This window comes from Poromitra crassiceps, assembly GCF_964638095.1.
Source record: "Poromitra crassiceps genome assembly, chromosome: 11".
NCBI classification, from domain to species: Eukaryota; Metazoa; Chordata; class Actinopteri; order Beryciformes; family Melamphaidae; genus Poromitra; species Poromitra crassiceps.
Genome location: NC_139643.1, coordinates 47,191,956 through 47,208,418, shown reverse-complemented (window position 1 = coordinate 47,208,418; position 16,463 = coordinate 47,191,956). Strand labels below are relative to the sequence as shown.

At 44.3% G+C, this 16,463-nt stretch overlaps 2 protein-coding genes across 3 annotated transcripts in view; both read right to left on the bottom strand.

Annotated features, from left to right (window-relative positions):
* Positions 1-8,389: 8,389 nt before the first annotated feature.
* Positions 8,390-10,468, bottom strand: gdf6b (growth differentiation factor 6b; the record flags this gene model as incomplete). Its single annotated transcript, XM_083646180.1, has 2 exons — positions 8,390-9,288; positions 10,120-10,468. The coding sequence occupies 2 exons, from the start codon at positions 10,466-10,468 to the stop codon at positions 8,390-8,392; spliced, it is 1,248 nt and encodes a 415-aa protein (XP_083502306.1).
* Positions 10,469-11,737: 1,269 nt separating this feature from the next.
* pkhd1l1.1 (PKHD1 like 1, tandem duplicate 1) overlaps positions 11,738-16,463 on the bottom strand; it is a 66,017-nt gene continuing 61,291 nt past the window's right edge. For both annotated transcript variants that reach the window (XM_083646213.1, XM_083646214.1), the window contains exons 75-79: positions 15,310-15,654; positions 15,047-15,198; positions 14,780-14,926; positions 13,639-13,792; positions 11,738-12,850 (exon numbers count right to left, since the gene is read on the bottom strand). In XM_083646213.1, coding sequence (XP_083502339.1) covers positions 12,564-12,850; positions 13,639-13,792; positions 14,780-14,926; positions 15,047-15,198; positions 15,310-15,654 — 1,085 coding nt within the window. In that variant the 3' untranslated portion in view covers positions 11,738-12,563. The remainder of the gene's footprint in view (positions 12,851-13,638; positions 13,793-14,779; positions 14,927-15,046; positions 15,199-15,309; positions 15,655-16,463) is intronic.

The window sequence follows — 16,463 nt, the reverse complement described above, 5'->3', positions numbered from 1 at the left end:
AACCTTTGAGTGTGAGAGTACAGTTTGAGGACAAGCAGAGCAAATTTAAGCACACGCCGGGACTTTTTGAGTCCAAGGCTCCATTGCTTGAACAACCTCTTGCATTTAGATAGGTAAATAATTCCATACCTGTCCCCAATTGGACAAGCCGTCCCCAATAGACTACTTGCACAACTCCACTACTTCCTGAAATGAGTAGGGCATCTTGGTTTCCTGTCCTACACTATTGGATGAACTGATTAATGTCAGGTGTGCCTGATCACTGTTGTTGTGACTGCAGCAGTCAGGCACACCTGACATTAATCAGTTCATCCAATAGTGTAGGACAGGAAACCAAGATGCCCTACTCATTTCAGGAAGTAGTGGAGTTGTGCAAGTAGTCTATTTAACTGGTCATAAGTGTGCCCCCCATCACACGCACACACGCCACATGCGTGCACACACACACACACACACACACACACACACACACACACACACACACACACACACACACACACAGACTGAGTTTAAAGCATTGTTTAAATTGATAATCTCTAAGATTTCAGTTTTGTTCTCTTGGGTGACACCTATGGCGATGAGTGGTAATTGCAGGTGAGATCCAAACAGTGTTGCATTATGTGACATTACTAACATCACATAATGTCACTATATACTGCAAAAGGCTTCCATCAATGGACCATAGCCTCAATCAACATTGTGAGTGACCCTGATTTTTATTTTATTTTTGTATTTAGATGAAAATCTTATAGATTGATGAGATTATAACTTTATCAGGATTCTGAGAATAAAGTTTGAATTCTGAGATGAAACCCTAGATTTCCCTAGATTTTTGTGAAGTCAAAGTAGGGTCACAAGCCACAAAAGGTTGGGAACCCATGGCTTAAAAAGTCCTTGAATTTGATGTTTATGAAGGTGTGGGAACCCAGTTTATTTCCCTCTCTCTCTCTTTCACTCTACTTTCTCTTTCCCACTGTCTCACTTTCTTTGCACACACAAAGAAGAGTGTCTCTCTCTTCCTTATCCCTTCAGGTGGTTCACAGAGAGAGGGGAGTGGGATCCAGGCGTACCCAATCTCTATAAAACTTTAGCATTATGAGGTGTTGTGGATAATGTGTGTCTTTAAGCTGTCGGAAAAATGTGGATCTGCGCCGGCCGCCTTCGCATGGAAACCATCTTCACCCCGGGCCACAGTCTGTGAGAGAGAGAGGCCCACAGTCTGTGTGTGTGAGAGAGAGAGAGAGAGAGAGAGAGGCCCACAGTCTGTGTGTGTGAGAGAGAGAGAGAGAGAGAGAGAGAGAGAGAGGTGATATAAAGTATGGGAACGCACAACGTGGCTGCTGCAACCCAGAACTGCTTTGGCCACAAAACAAAATGTTGTTCCTGCCAATAAACCTATTTGAATTTGAGAAGGGGGAGGAAGGGAGGGGGGGGGGGGGGGGATTAGACACAGATGATTGATTGATTAATTGATTACCGGTAAATGATTGTTTGTTTGGCTCTCTTTTAGCCCAGCTATTCTTCCAAGAGTCCATAGCATAAAAAACATGTATATAACAAACACAATACAGTATACAAAAAGCATACACTCAACACATTCACACACATTGATGGCATAATACACACACATTATTATAAGGATAATAATACATACCACCCAATCATTCACTCCTACAGTTACAATACATCCACACCAATATAGCATACATAAATGATCTTCAATTCAGGTTATACCTTTGCATATTCTCTCAAGCCATTGACTTTAAAACTACATAGCACTACACTGTCAATACAAATACAAATATTACAAATATACAAATAATATTAGAACACATTTCCTATGCCTCATGTACCATGACAAATACCTAGACCTTATCTAATTAGCTATACCCACAATTAAAGGTTACACCTTACATAATCATACTGAGGGTTTCTTCCAATGTTCTTTACAAAATGTCTTTTAGGTTTTGTTTTTTGCTTTTTCTGTTCTCTTTGTAAGCTCCTAATGAGATCAGGTAAACCATTCCACAGCCTGACAGCACGATAAGAAGACGTTCTTTTACCAATTACAAGCCTACTCTATGGGGTAGTACATCACTCGTGTTATCTGCTCTCTCGTGTTAACCAAACGTCTGTCTTTCGCTTTTGCTGGAACCTGCTTCTCAACAGCGTTTTTGGAACAGAAGAAGAAGACAGAGCTCCAGATTTCATATCTCACGGGGGACGGACAGGAATGAGTGGATTCGTTTCACAATCAGTCCTGAGTTTGTTTTGTCCTTTTTAACTTCCAGCGGTGGAGAAGTGCGAGTTTTACTGGCCCGGAGCACATGGATGACCACGGTGCACCTGCAGCCCCACAGGAGGCAGATGATGGGGCTGTCCATCAATCTGGTGACTCAATCATCACACAGCCCAGGTGCTGCTGAGGCGTCTGGCTTCCAAAACGCTGTCCTCCTCCTCCTGTACTCTGTTTCTGCAGCTCACAGGAACTTAAAGTCCCAATGAAGTTGCAGTTTGAGAGCTTGCTTAAAGGTGTAGTTCGCCCCAAAAATGAAAATTCTGTCGTCATACACATCCCCATGCCAAATGAAACAGGTTACATTTGTTAGTCTACACACAGAGAGGTTGCCGGCACAACTTTGTAGAAGCCTTCTCCAAAACAACCGAAGTGAATGGAGACCTGCTGTTCTTTAGAGATCCAAAACAGCCAAACAATCACACTGTGAATAGAAACCTTTATACGCCATTATCTGTTGCAAATCAATCAACTGTAGTTTAGATTTGCACTAAAGGACGGCGTAGCTTACAGTCATATAGGTCTTCAGTTGTTTTGAAGGAGGCTGCTATATGGAGTTGTGCTGGCCACCTCCCTGTGTGTTATATGGACAAACTTCACCTGTGCTTCAACTGGGATGAAGGCGAGTAGATGGTGACAGAATCGAACAGAACTATTCCTTTAGTGGGCTGTATTTCCTGTTGAAACAGGAGGTTGAGGCGGGATGTGGATAATAACCCTAGACCGTATGAAAGAGACACAGGGAGAGGTCATTCCAAAGTGTAAAGCAATGCAGGGGAGACATCAGTCAGGGAGAGGAAGGGAGTTCGGAAATTTGTGAAGGCTTTTTCCAGGAAGTAAAGTTAATGGGATTTCGACACACACACACACGCACACACACACACACACACACACACACACACACGCACACGCACACATGCACGCACACATACATACGTATGTATGTATGTATGTATGTATGTATCATGTATGTATGTATGTAGCCTATGTATGTATGTGTGTATATATATATATATATATGTATGTGTATATATGTATGTGTATATATATATATATGTATGTGTATATGTGTATATAGCTCAGTGGCCTTGTGGTTTAAGTGTCCGCCCTGAGACTGGGAGGTTGTGAGTTCGATCCCCGGCCGAGTCATACCAAAGACTATAAAAATGGGACCCATTGCCTCCCTGCTTGGCACTCAGCATCAAAGGGTTGGAATTGGGGGGTTAGATCACCAAATGATTCCCGAGCGCGGCGCTGCTGCTGCTCACCGCTCCCCCAGGGGATGGGTCAAATGCGGAGAACAAATTTTGCACACTCAGGTGTGTGACAATCGTTGGGACTTTACCTTTACCTTATATATATATATATATATATATATATATATATATATATATATATATATATATATATATTACAGTGGTGTATGGTATGAAAAATGAGCTAACAAAGTGAAAATGTAGTTTTTCTTGGCCCCCACTATCAGAATAAGCTATATCTCTGCACCAAAGTCACCAGTACAAACGTCTGTAGATCTATTAAGGATGTTCTGCTTCTAACAGCAGCAGAACAAGTTCTCCACTCAGACGAGGGGCGGGGCGTGAACTGGGCTGCGTTCAAGAAGACACACAGTCTGTTTGCCGACTGTACCGACCCGTGGAGGACGCGCCTCTCTCCCAGGATGAGAGAGAGAGGGAGAGAGAGGGAGAGAGTGGCCCTGACCTCCTTGCTCCTCGCTCACTCAGCTGTGTAATCCCACTCTGAAACTATCAGATAGCACACTGAGGGATATTACTCAAATAAACAGAAGCACTGCTACTTCTATTACATTGCTCTCATGTCACGGCTACGTACTCGAGCAAAAATCACTCGCATATTTCTATACCCACACGCACACATATTTTGTGCGTGTTCCAAAACTCTTCCCCTTCGAAATCTATTCTGTTGCAGATCAGTTGATGGATCACTTTTCAGCTCAGGATGTGGGATGCTTCCCTTTGAGCCGATAGGAAAGCTATGGGATGTATAGTCCAGAATGACATGTTTACCATCAATGCCAGATGTCTCTGCACCACTTTTATGTTTGATAATAAATTTCCCCCCAGTAAAAGGGGGTAGGCCTTAGGGTGGGTCGCGTCAACAAGGATAGCATTTGAACCGTGTTCACATTGTGGATTGTCAGTAAACTCTGTTGTTGCACCAAACGTTTCAACTTTAGAAGGGGGGTTGAAAACCTCCGATCTCCAAAAAAGTAAACTTTCCAGGAACTAAAATAGTTTTAGCTGGATGGCGGCGCGGCAATGCGCATCTCTGACAAACATTACCCAGCAGGTTTTTTTGAAAGGATGATAATTGAAACGAAACCCTTCTTCAACCTTCAAGTCAAGAAGTCTCTCTGACACAGCTGGACAACTGTTGGCAAGAAATTAACCCTGAAGGAATGGAAGTCCCCCTCTTCACCCTCTTTTCAATTGTGGCTGACGGATAGGACCTCTGTTATTACGGATGGAGAGACTTGGGTTCCCCTGAGGACCAACTCACTTGGGAAATTCTCTGCCCATTTGGGACCCGTTTCTGGCCTATACCTCGATGAGGTTATAGGTGGTGACGGGTGATTCGCCAGGCTGGTTCCTCATGGACCCCCTTGTGTGGGATCCCGGACACAATACCTCTTACAAGCATATACGCACCTTACGCCACTGCTAGCACGACTTAATATTGAATGATGAATGTTATGTTTTTTGTTTTTGTGTTTTTGTTTGTTTGTTTCCCCCCCCCCCTGTGTCTGAGCCTGTTTGTTTGTCTTGTTTGTATGTTGTTAAAAAAAAAAGAAAAAAAAAAAAAAAAAAAGGTCAAGTCAAGTGAAAACTGGAGTTTCCAGCACACTATACTACTATTATTATTTTACTGTTTCAGTCGCTTCTGATCCCTGCACTCGTCTTCCCAGTCGGCGAAATTATTTCCTCCCATCTCACAGCAAATCTGCCACGGAGCAAAAAGGCCTCCATATGCCACTATAGAGACTTTTTACATTCCACTCTTTTGTTCTGCGGTGGCTGTTCAGAGCAGCTGCCTCCCCCCCCTCCCCTCTTTATTTTATATCTTACCTTGTTGTATGGGGCCGGGTGGGTGGGTGACGGCCGGGGAGGGAGAGCATCACACACATTCCTTTCCCCTGCCTCCTCCCCCCCCCCTCCCCTCCCCTCCCCTCTTGATTGCCATCCTTTTCTCAGAGGATGTGTACGCTGGTTAATGTCCACAGCCCCCAGAGACAATGGGGCCACTTGAGCTCTGACCCCGCGAGGAAAAGCCAGGCTTCAATCTGATGTTGAGATCCTCTGCCTGCCATTGTTCTGACCCGGGGTGGCTCTAGACTCGGGGGGGGTCAGTCGTTGCATCTGCCCACCAATTTGTTTGTCCCATTAAACCCGCTACGCCCCGTTCCCCGCGCACCCCCCCCCCCCCCCCCCCCCCCGCTACCTTACAGACAGACAAACCCAGCCCACCCATGGAAGATGGCACTCCCCCCGGTTGTCTGCTGACCCCGCTTTCACCCCGCAAACTGTCACTCAAGTCTGCACATCCCTCTCAATCGGTTGCCAGTCGTTCGTATAGATCAATTAAAAGGTATAGTACACCCAAAATGTATTCTGCCCATAATCTAAAATCACCTCTACACAGACAGTGTTAATGATACCTAGCTACCCGACGTTTGGTTTGATAAAGTGTTTCTTTGCATGTAAGATGCATATCTATCTGGTGGGATTTTTCTTCTTCTTCTTAGGAAAAACTTTGAGTGCAAGTTACTATGATGTCACACACCAACCAGAAAAACCCTGGTGAAGAATTAAGAGCTAAAATGAACGAAATAGCAACTGAAGAATCAAGAAATTTGACATTATAACCAGAAAGCATAGTTAAAAAGACACTTTAATTTGCCTATCGCTCTAGATATCTTACAATTCACTGGCACAGAAATAGCATAATTTGGTTAAACAATTTCATTGATTATCTTCCTTATGGATTTTTTTTCTACTGTAAAAACAAGTACAATTTTGTATGTACTGTACGCTGATGGTATAGGAATTTCTTATTTGGTTTAATTGATGCAAGATAGCATTAAGATAAAATAATAAAATGAAAACATATTGTGGCATAACACTGCATTATCCTTTAAATTTCTGATAATCAGTGTAATATATTATTTTTGAATTCCAGTAAAATAATGTAAGATGCAAACAAAAATATGAGGCTAAAAAAGTCTATCTAAATATTTAAACAACAGCACGGCCTAAAATTACAAAAAATGAATGCTTTGTTTTTCTTTGGTGAATAATAATTTCCTGTTTATACAGCAAAAACGCTGACTATACTATTTCACAGTCTGTGACTAGAACATTGTCATGTTTCCTTTCCAAAACCTAGATGATGCACTCTTGTAATCGTAAAGGAACAATATGGACAATAAAAATGCAAATAACTTATTAATAGAACATAAATTATAATTTCCATATCAAATATTTACATATGGTAACTTTGAACATCAGTGCATTACAGACAAAAATATGTATCTCCTCCACCCCCTAATGGTGGCAAGAAGTAAGCCGGTAAATAACCTTGTGGTACTTTTGGTGGAAATGTACTTGAATCAGACTTGGTGTTTCATCAGAAAAGGACTTCACATTCTCTCTAGAGCTCAAGTACGTTCCCTGAGTCAAAGGCCATGTCAAGTGCTGAAAATCCTCCATCTGAACCTGGCAGCCCAAGAGCTAGAACCCAAAATACGGCATTTTGGGAAGAAAAAAAACAAAAGAGAAAACATTACCTGAAGTTTATCATTCAATATAGCCTTTAAAGTATAGACGATGTCTGCAAAAGCATAATCATTAAGTCAGCTATTCTCCTGTAAAACAGTGGTTCTCAAAGTGGGGTCCAGGGACTCCCAGGGGTCCTTGAGGGGGCTCCCCAGTAGAAAAAAGGGGGATCATTTATTTTCACTATAAGAAGGCCATGCATAAGCAATTAGAATGTATGACTATTTTGGTCATGGCTTTCATACACTTTCTATAATAAAACATCTAAAAGCAAAAATATTATCACACGGGGGTCCGTGGGACAAAATCTTATCAAATGGGGGTCTCATTTGTGTCCGTTTAGGGGTCCCTGGCGTGAAAAAGATTGAGAACCACTGCTTTGAAAAGAGGAACAATTGTTTGTGCAACCAAGAATTTTGTAAGATCAGATGTCTTTTCTTTTTCAAACATTGGATTTCTGATTTTGGATCCGAATGCTTTTAATGCCCGGGAGTCGTCTTTAGACCAGTTGTTGGTGTTTTGCTATCTATTGATAATAAAAGGGATAGTTCAGGTTTTTTAAGGAGCCTGTCTTATTATGCACCCATGAGCTGGAACTAGACCTTATTTTAACAGAACAAACAAGAAAAATAATAATAAAATAAAATCAATAAATAAAATCCATGAGGTAATAAACATGGCCTACATAGTTATGAAATGCATCGGTCAATTTGAAATGTCAGATCTGTTGTCTTCATGTGCAGCCTAGTGGAGAGCTAGCCTGGTAAAAAACATCTTGATAACGTGACCTCACATCCTGTTTCGCTCTACGTATCAGTCTGGACTTCCAGCCGCTCACATCGACTTCAGTGGGCGGGACTACTTGCCTTGACAGACAACTCCTTCAGCCAATCAACGGTGTCACCAAATCCACTCGGAAGAACGGTGAAAACATCTTTTCCAACGAGAAACTCGTTGCTGGTGAATACTCTTGTTGTGTTTAATTGATGTTATAGAGTATTTCTGCAATAACTGCACTGTTTACTCTACTCAGGTTAACGTTAACCTCATTGACGACGCCATTACTGTTTTGCCAGCGGCATCCCTGATTGGCCGGTTACATTGTCAACTATGGCGCAGGTCGCCGATTGGTTCGGTTACATTCTAATTTCTGGAAATCACTGGGTGCGAGCAGGAGTCCAGACTGATCCGTGGAGCGTAAACAGAATGTGAGGTCACGTGACCAGGACTGTTTCACCAGGCTGGTGGAGAGCCAAAGTCTGACTCCGACCACCTTTGACGACTACCTACACCCGCAGGACTCCACCACCATGTCCTCGTACTGCTTGTAGACCACGTTGTTTCCTGAGTCGATGTACAGGATGCTGATGGGGCTGAGTTTGGAGGGCGCGCAGCAGCTGGGCGGCATGTTGCTGGGGTTCATGGAGTTCATGAGAGTCTGGATGATGGCGTGGTTGGTGGGCTCCAGGTGGGAGCGCAGCGGGAAGTCGCACACGCCCTCGCAGTGGTACGCCTCGTAGTCCAGCGGGGCGATGATCCAGTCGTCCCAGCCCAGGTCCCTGAAGTTGACGTGCAGCGGCTTCTTGCTGCACCTCGACTTGGACTTCTTGCCGTGCCGCTTCCCGTGGCGGTTCTTCGACGCGGCCGCCGTCCTGCGCCTCCGGCTGGCTTTGGCTTTGCGGGGCCCCCTCTGTTTGGCCTTCCTCTCCGGGCCCAGCAAGCCCATGCCGTCCCTCCGCTCGCTGAAGAGGGTCTGCCTCTTCCGGGACCGCGTGAACACCACCAAGATGGCTTTCTTCTGCTGGGGGCGGCCGTGCCTGTGCAGGCCCAGGAGGTGCAGGTCCAGCTCCCTCTCGGGGTTGTCGAGCGTGGCCCGCAGCTCCAGGCAGAACTGCTTCCCCGGGCCCAGCCGCCGGCGCTCTTTGAATATCTCCCACACGTCCAGAACCTCCCATTTGGGCCGGTGGGAGTCCCGGAGCTCCAGCGTCCTGGAGTCGAGCAGCTGCTGGTCGCGGCAGGAGAGGAGCTGGAGCTCGACGGGCTCCGTTTCAGATGTCCTGAAATTCCCAGACGCTTTGGTGTATATCCTGAGCTCGGCCCCCAGCACCTCCGCTTTCTCCGAGAGGGTTGAGACGTCGAACAGATACTGCTGTCTCCACAGAGGCGAGAGTGGGAGGTCATCTGTGGAACATATTAAATCAGCAGGGTCAGATGCCTCCTCAGATGATGGACAAGCCATGGAAATGTGGAATTTGATAATAAAATCTGTTAAAACAAACTTGCGAATAATGGGTTTTTGATCCACGCATGCAGGCATGCATGCACGCACATGCACCCACACAGGCAGACTCGCACGCGCACAGGCACACAGACACACACAGACACACACACACACACACACACACACACACACACACACACAGACACAGACACACGCACACACCCTTAAGTAGGGCTGGGCAAATATATCAATATCGTGATACAAGTCTAGATATCGTCTTAGATTTGGGATATATCGTGATGGCATAATGTGTTGTCTTCTCCTATAGTTTTAAAGGCTGCATTACAGTAAAGTGGTGTCATTTTCTGAACTTAAGACTGTTCTCAGCTGTTTTATTATTTGCCTTCTTAGGCACTTTACCCACTTAGTCATGATATCCACCTTGCTGTGTTGAAACTGTATTGCTGCTTTCTTGGCCAGGGCTCCCTCGAAAAAGAGATCTTGTAATCTCAATGGGACTCACCTGTGGTTAAAGGTTTAATAATAATTGTAGTAATAATAATAATAATAATAATAATAATAATAATAATAATAATAATAATAATAATAATAATAATAATAATAATAATAGGAATTCTCTGTGAAAATATTTTGTGAAAGCACCGATAGGCCTAGTCATCCCCACAATATTGTCGCAATTAGCCTAATACAGTATCGAGGTATTTTGTCAAAATTAAAAAAATATTGTGATATTTAATTTTGCCCCCTAACTTTCTACCAGGTCTACATACCTTGTCCGTTGTCCACAAAACTCGCGATGGTGTTTGCGGCTTTTGACGAGCGAAAGAAACTCGCGTTGAGTCCCAGTTTCTCAGCAGTGGAAAAAGTCTTATAAATAGAGAGCATGTAGTCGTGCGGCTCCACCAAGTCTTTAGGCGCGGCTTTATTAATATGATGATGATTGTGCCTCTCGCTGTGAAAGTCCTTGAAGTACTTCGACGCCTCTTGTCCATCAAACAGCTTGGTCACCTTGCCGCTCTTGGGGGCCGAGGGCAGGAATATGGCCAGCGTCTGGAAGCAGGGGGTCTCCCATGCAAACACGAGAGCCGCGTAGAGGAAAGAGACGCGCAGGAAATCCATTCTCCTCCAACCTCCTCTCCTCTGACTGAGCGATGCTGCTGCTGATGATGATGCTGCTGCTGGCCGAGCTGCAGCTGGAGTCTGCATCCACTCAGCAGCAAGCGGCCGCTCTGCGTGCCAGGAGGGAAGTGAACTGCTCGGGACCGGACAGGCGGTCCAAAGTTTAAAAAAAAATAAGAAAAAAAAAAAAGGGAGGAGGGGGGGGGGTTGACGCCCACCTTGTCTCCGTTCTCGTTAAGCCTAAATGGTGGGCGCAAATTAAGGCTGTAAAACTAATTGTTCCTCTGTCGCCCGGCCTGTCACCTCTCTCTGCTCGGGGCAGATGTCCAGGGCGGGACGGTCAACAGGTGTTACACCAAAATATGTGTAACCGCATGAATTGCTTCTTATAGAATGAATCACTTGTCACCCTGCATGCAGCAGCAGCCGTCAGAATATGTGACAAAATTACCCACTACACCACCCTGTGCTGTAGCCAGCATCAAGCACCCTCTGTGGTCAGTGGTCACACATTTCGGTTACACCCTAGGCTATTTGTGATCATCATCAGATCTGTGACCTGACCTGCTCTGATTAATCCCAACCATCTCACTTCTCATGCCTAAACCTAGCCCAACATAAAAAAAAAAACACAGGTCACAAATAAAATCTCCAAATCACTCAAATTATTCTCCCTCAGTAGCCCAAATTACAGGTTTCCCCAGCTCAAATAGGAGCTAAAATCTCAGTGCATCATAGTATGGGTGCAGCAGCATGGAGTCTTCCCGCCCTCTAGTGACTCACAAAAAAAGCGCGCTCGTCTTGACAGAGCAGACCTGACAGCAGGCAGCCAATCATCAGCCTTCAGCACCATGGACAGAGCCAGCTGCTTCACTCAGCAAACACACCTAATTGGATTGATCAGGTAAAACAGTGATTCTCAAACTTTGTCATAACTTCATAAGAACCCCTAATTTAGCCCACATTAGAGCCCATTCAATGAGATTTTGTCTCTCAAACCCAAATCTGATAGTCTTTATTGATATATAAATTTGTTGAGAATTCCATTACTATCTTTGTTTTAGGTAGAGTAACAGTGAAACTATGATCAAAATAGTAATTATTCTACATTCTATAATTGCATTAATGTCTTGTAAATTCAATAATGGTGATGTTTAACAAGTCATCAATTTGCTGGGGACCCCTTGGAACCCCCTCAAAGACCCTCTGGTGGTCCCTATACCCCACGTTGAGAACCACTGACACCAATACAGCATGGGACTATTTGACTAAGAAAAAATAGAATTTTATTAGAAAGCGGGCATAGTTCCAACAAAATACAAGTTTGCATAACAGTTTCAAAATGTCACTAGCCTGTTACAGAAACACCATTGCACTTGTTACACAAAGAGGTAGTCTATATGGATCGATAGAGCTCAATATCTTACACCTAATCTGCAACACTATAATATTAATTTACACATGATGAAATACAGAAAACCCAAAAAGGAACAGAAAAAGAAAAATAACTTAGAAATAGAAGCTAAACAGTAACAATTTCAAGGAATGTGATTCTTCATTTTGCTATCTCTGACATCATGCTCTGATATGAATCATAGACTGTATAAAATATGGAGTCATGACAGCTCCTCCAAAGGGAAGCCAAAACATCTTGATCGCCCTCTGGTGGCTGGCTGCAGTATAGGTCAAATAAATATTTCCAAAAGATTGTTTCAGTCATTTTTTTAGGTAGTTCTTATCACACTGATGTATGTTCAAGTGCTAATTTTTCTGATAAGTATGTTTTTAAATACCGGTAGTTATGTGATGATATAAAAAATCATGATTGACAGGCAGCTGTGATAGTCACTCTAGCTCACACCGCCGTCAGACGGCGGCACCGCCGAAGGGGGCTCAGCCCGACTCTACTGCGTAGACTCCGGTTGCAAATGACGTCACGAGCACGAGATGGCAGCTCGCAGAAACAAGATATTTGGCTTCACTTTTGCATAGCTGTAGGAAGTGTTAACCCGTCATCCATATTATATACAGTCAATGGTATAAATCCCTCACCAAACCCTGCTATAGTGTAGCTTGTTTCATGGCATCTCCAGCCTCACAGTGCTCTGAGCAGCAGGCTCAGTGCGTGGACGGCGCTCAGAAGGCGCATAGCGCTGGCGGAGAGGCCGGGGGCGGAGCCGAAGATGCTGGGGTCCTCGGTGGTGACCGGGTCCTCGGTGGTGCCCTCTGTGGTGGGGGTGGGGGTGGAGGTGGGGGTGGAGGGCGTGGTGGTGTAGTTGGCGGTGGTGGTGGGCAGCTGGGTGGTGGGCGTGGCCTTGACGTCGAAGGAGCGCGACTGGGCGCCCCACTTTTTCAGAGTGAAGGACATGGTGAGGTTCTTACCTGCAGGGAGAGGAGAGCACAATGTGATGGGATGGGGCATCACGGCTTTTCATTCAAATAAAAGACAAAGTTAAAGCTGCACGAGGGAAGATCTTGATGTATAGATAAGGGTTTCTCATAAACACATGTTAGATATTCGACACATGGGATAGATTTATAGGTGACAAAACCAGTGTATCAAAGTATTAATTTGTTTTTTCATTGAAGGTGTTTCATATATTTCTCTTCCTTACTACTGCAATAACTCAATATGCTCTAAAGTCCTCCCAACAATTTAACACAATAATTTGACACTGGAAAAAATGTATTGTAGCTGGATAAGAAAACGTAATTCATTGTCTTACAACTAGGGATGTCACAATATATCGCGATATCAAAATGTGACAATGTGTATCGTTGAGATGAAATCTCATATCGCGAGAAAAAGAAGCTGCACATGGTGGCACTGATCTGCATCTGATTGCATGCTCGCTCTCCTTTTCATTGCTTTGTTTGAACAGACGAGCGACGTTACAGACACGGAGGATGAAAATGGTGAAATTACTCAAATTAGCGTGGAGGATGCCCCCTCAACTTACAAATCGATTGCAAAAAAATATCGTTAAAATATCGTATCGTATCGTTATCGTGAACCCAATATCGTGTATCGTATCGTATCGTGAACTGAGTGTATCGTGACACCCCTACTTACAACATATGAGTGCAATACTCTGTTAAGCTACACCCAGTTCATCTGACACAGCATTATGCTCCTAACATGGTTGTTGGACAGAGAAACGGTGCCGTACCGCTGTCGAGGACGGCCAGGTCTGTGTAGTTAGCCCAGCAGCCGCTGAACAGCATGGTGATGTTTCCTGCCAGTCCGGCCACGTTGGCGCCACTGGTGTCCCGCAGGACGGCGGTGACCGTGAGCGACGTCACTCCCACCGACACGCAGTCACCCTGCGGACAAGATCACAGGTCAGCGTTTACTCCAGGACTCAAGCCCAATGTGACTTGTATTAGTAGTGTGTTTCCACTGTCTCCCCATAGTTTTATTCTACAGAATCTTATACATTTTTTGTGTTTTTTTTAACTGGTATTTAAACCTGTTCTCACCCACCTCCCTTTTATTCTAAGATATATAAAAATAGAAAAAAGGAGCTTCTTAGATATTAGGATCACGTCAAGTAATGTACAGGTGTACTACACAAGTTTACTGAACAATGTTTGAAGATGTACATTGTTCAGTAAACTTGTGTAGTACTAATAGTACTACTATCTAAGAAGCTCCTTTTTTCTATTTTTGTATTCTACTTGGCCTGCTGAGCTTTCTTGACCCACTTTTCTGTATTCACTCTAAGATATATACCAGGTTTAAATGTATACAAAATGCCATTAAAACTTGATAACATGCCAGTGGAATTATACAATGAGGGGAGAAAAGAAATCCTGCTGATAAATAGGAACAGCATTTTCTGCATTTCACTGTTCACACAAATTCAGACTGCACACATACTGTACCACTGCATCAATCATTATCAATAAAATAATCAATATTGTAAAAACACTCTAAGGGGTGGAAGATGGACTCATTGAGGACAGAAAGACAGGAAGAAAGCACTATCCTCTTCTGTTACAAACAGTGGGAGAGATGTTATCACAAATCTAAGTGGTCCAAAGTGAGTGTTACTGTATTCGCCAATATGCAATGTAAGTGTATTATTTCATAGTACAATAAAATTGCCTCCAAAAAGGACCACAATGCTTTAAAAATAAATCCCCTTGATCTGAATTTTAGAAGCATTTTGGTCCCTTTTGGAGTTAACTTTATACTTAGTTTAACTTCTTAAACCCTAAATCACTCTGTACTTTCTTTCTCTGCCTTCCAATCATCAACACTGACAGCAGCTACGAGGTGAGATTGATGTGTGTCTGTCTGCGCCTCACCTGCTCGTCCACAGCCATGAGACTGGGCTGCTGGTCGAGAGGACCCACGTAGTCCCCTGCTATGGGCTCCACCACCAGCAGCAGGCTGGACACGCTGGCCACAAAGCTGACTTTAGGCTCCTCCCTCGTCACCTCGGCGGTCGCCACCTGGGATTTAAAGACGGTGTGAGTACCGGATCTACTCGCCCTGCCACATCGGCTCTCGCCCTGGAACTCCCTCCCCCCTGAACAGATGTGTTTAAAATTCAGTGTTGGGAGGAGCCTCACCTTGTTCCAGTCGGGGTCGGACGACGGAGGGGGAGGAGGGACGACGCCCATAGAAGAGACGTTGAAACCGATGGATCTACTGAGGTTTCCAGAAACCGCCGCCTGGCCCAGATCATCGGCAATGTTCTTCAACATGGCAAACTGCTCCTCATCTGACAATGGAATACGGTAGTGATTATTACAAAAATCATAATAGTTCTGCTACAAAATGTCTCAATAGATACTTAACAACAAATCAGACTTCTGTCTTTAAACCCACTAACCGTTGGTGGTGTTGTCTGTTTGCTGGACCGGAGGCGACTTGATCTCCATCTCCACCGTCAGGCCCGTGGATCTCTTCCTGCGGCGCGAGCCTCCGTCCTCCCGCACGATTTTGGTGATCCGGATCATGTTGGCGGGAACCTTGAGGAAGGCAGCCAGGTTCTGGACTAGGCCGTCTCCGTAGAAGTCGTCCACACTCATGGCGGGCAGCTGGAAGGAGATGAAGAGAAGGGGCGAGGTTCGGATCTCCACCGGTTTGGAGCCTCTCACCAAGACCTTCAGCATCTTGTAGTCCGCATCGAAGAAGTTGGTGCCCAGAGAGGCGTTTAGCTGGGGAACGTATTGACCTGCAGAGACAGCCGAGCAGAAAATGGTGTTTAAAGAATGGCTTTCGTGTCTTTTTTTTTAGAAGATCTGAGTATGAGCATTAGTTAAACAGCTAAAACAAAAGGTCAGTTTGATTTGACATAAAGATGATTTGTTTGAATGCAATGTTTTCACAAGGAAATCATTGGCTGTGTACATACACAGGGAATAAAGAAGTCAATGTTTTTAATGCAATAGAGTCTATATGAGTGCTGCACCTTACCGTTTTGTCCCCTTTACTGACATTGTTATAGGCAACACTTTGATTCTGCTGTTTGAATTCAACTTGGTTATTCTCATTCTGTTTACATGCACAGAATAATGCAACTAGTGCCAAAAGTCCAAGCAAGACAATGGTGAGATCTTTCATTTTCATGATTCTATAAAGTTACACTTCCCCTAATAATCCAGTTGGTTGGTTATTGCAAGTATGATGTTTTCAAGCTGGTCACCTCTGAAAGTCCAACATGAGCTCCATCACCAAAAACACACAAACAGCTTGACATGATCAGAACATGGCCTGCAGAGTGTGATGTACCTGATCAGAACATGACCTGCAGAGTGTGATGTACCTGATCAGAACATGGCCTGCAGAGTGTGATGTACCTGATCAGAACATGACCTGCAGAGTGTGATGTACCTGATCAGAACATGGTGTGCAGAGTGTGATGTACCTGATCAGAACATGACCTGCAGAGTGTGATGTACCTGATCAGAACATGGCCTGCAGAGTGTGATGTACCTGATCAGAACATGACCTGCAGAGTGTGATGTACCTGATCAGAACATG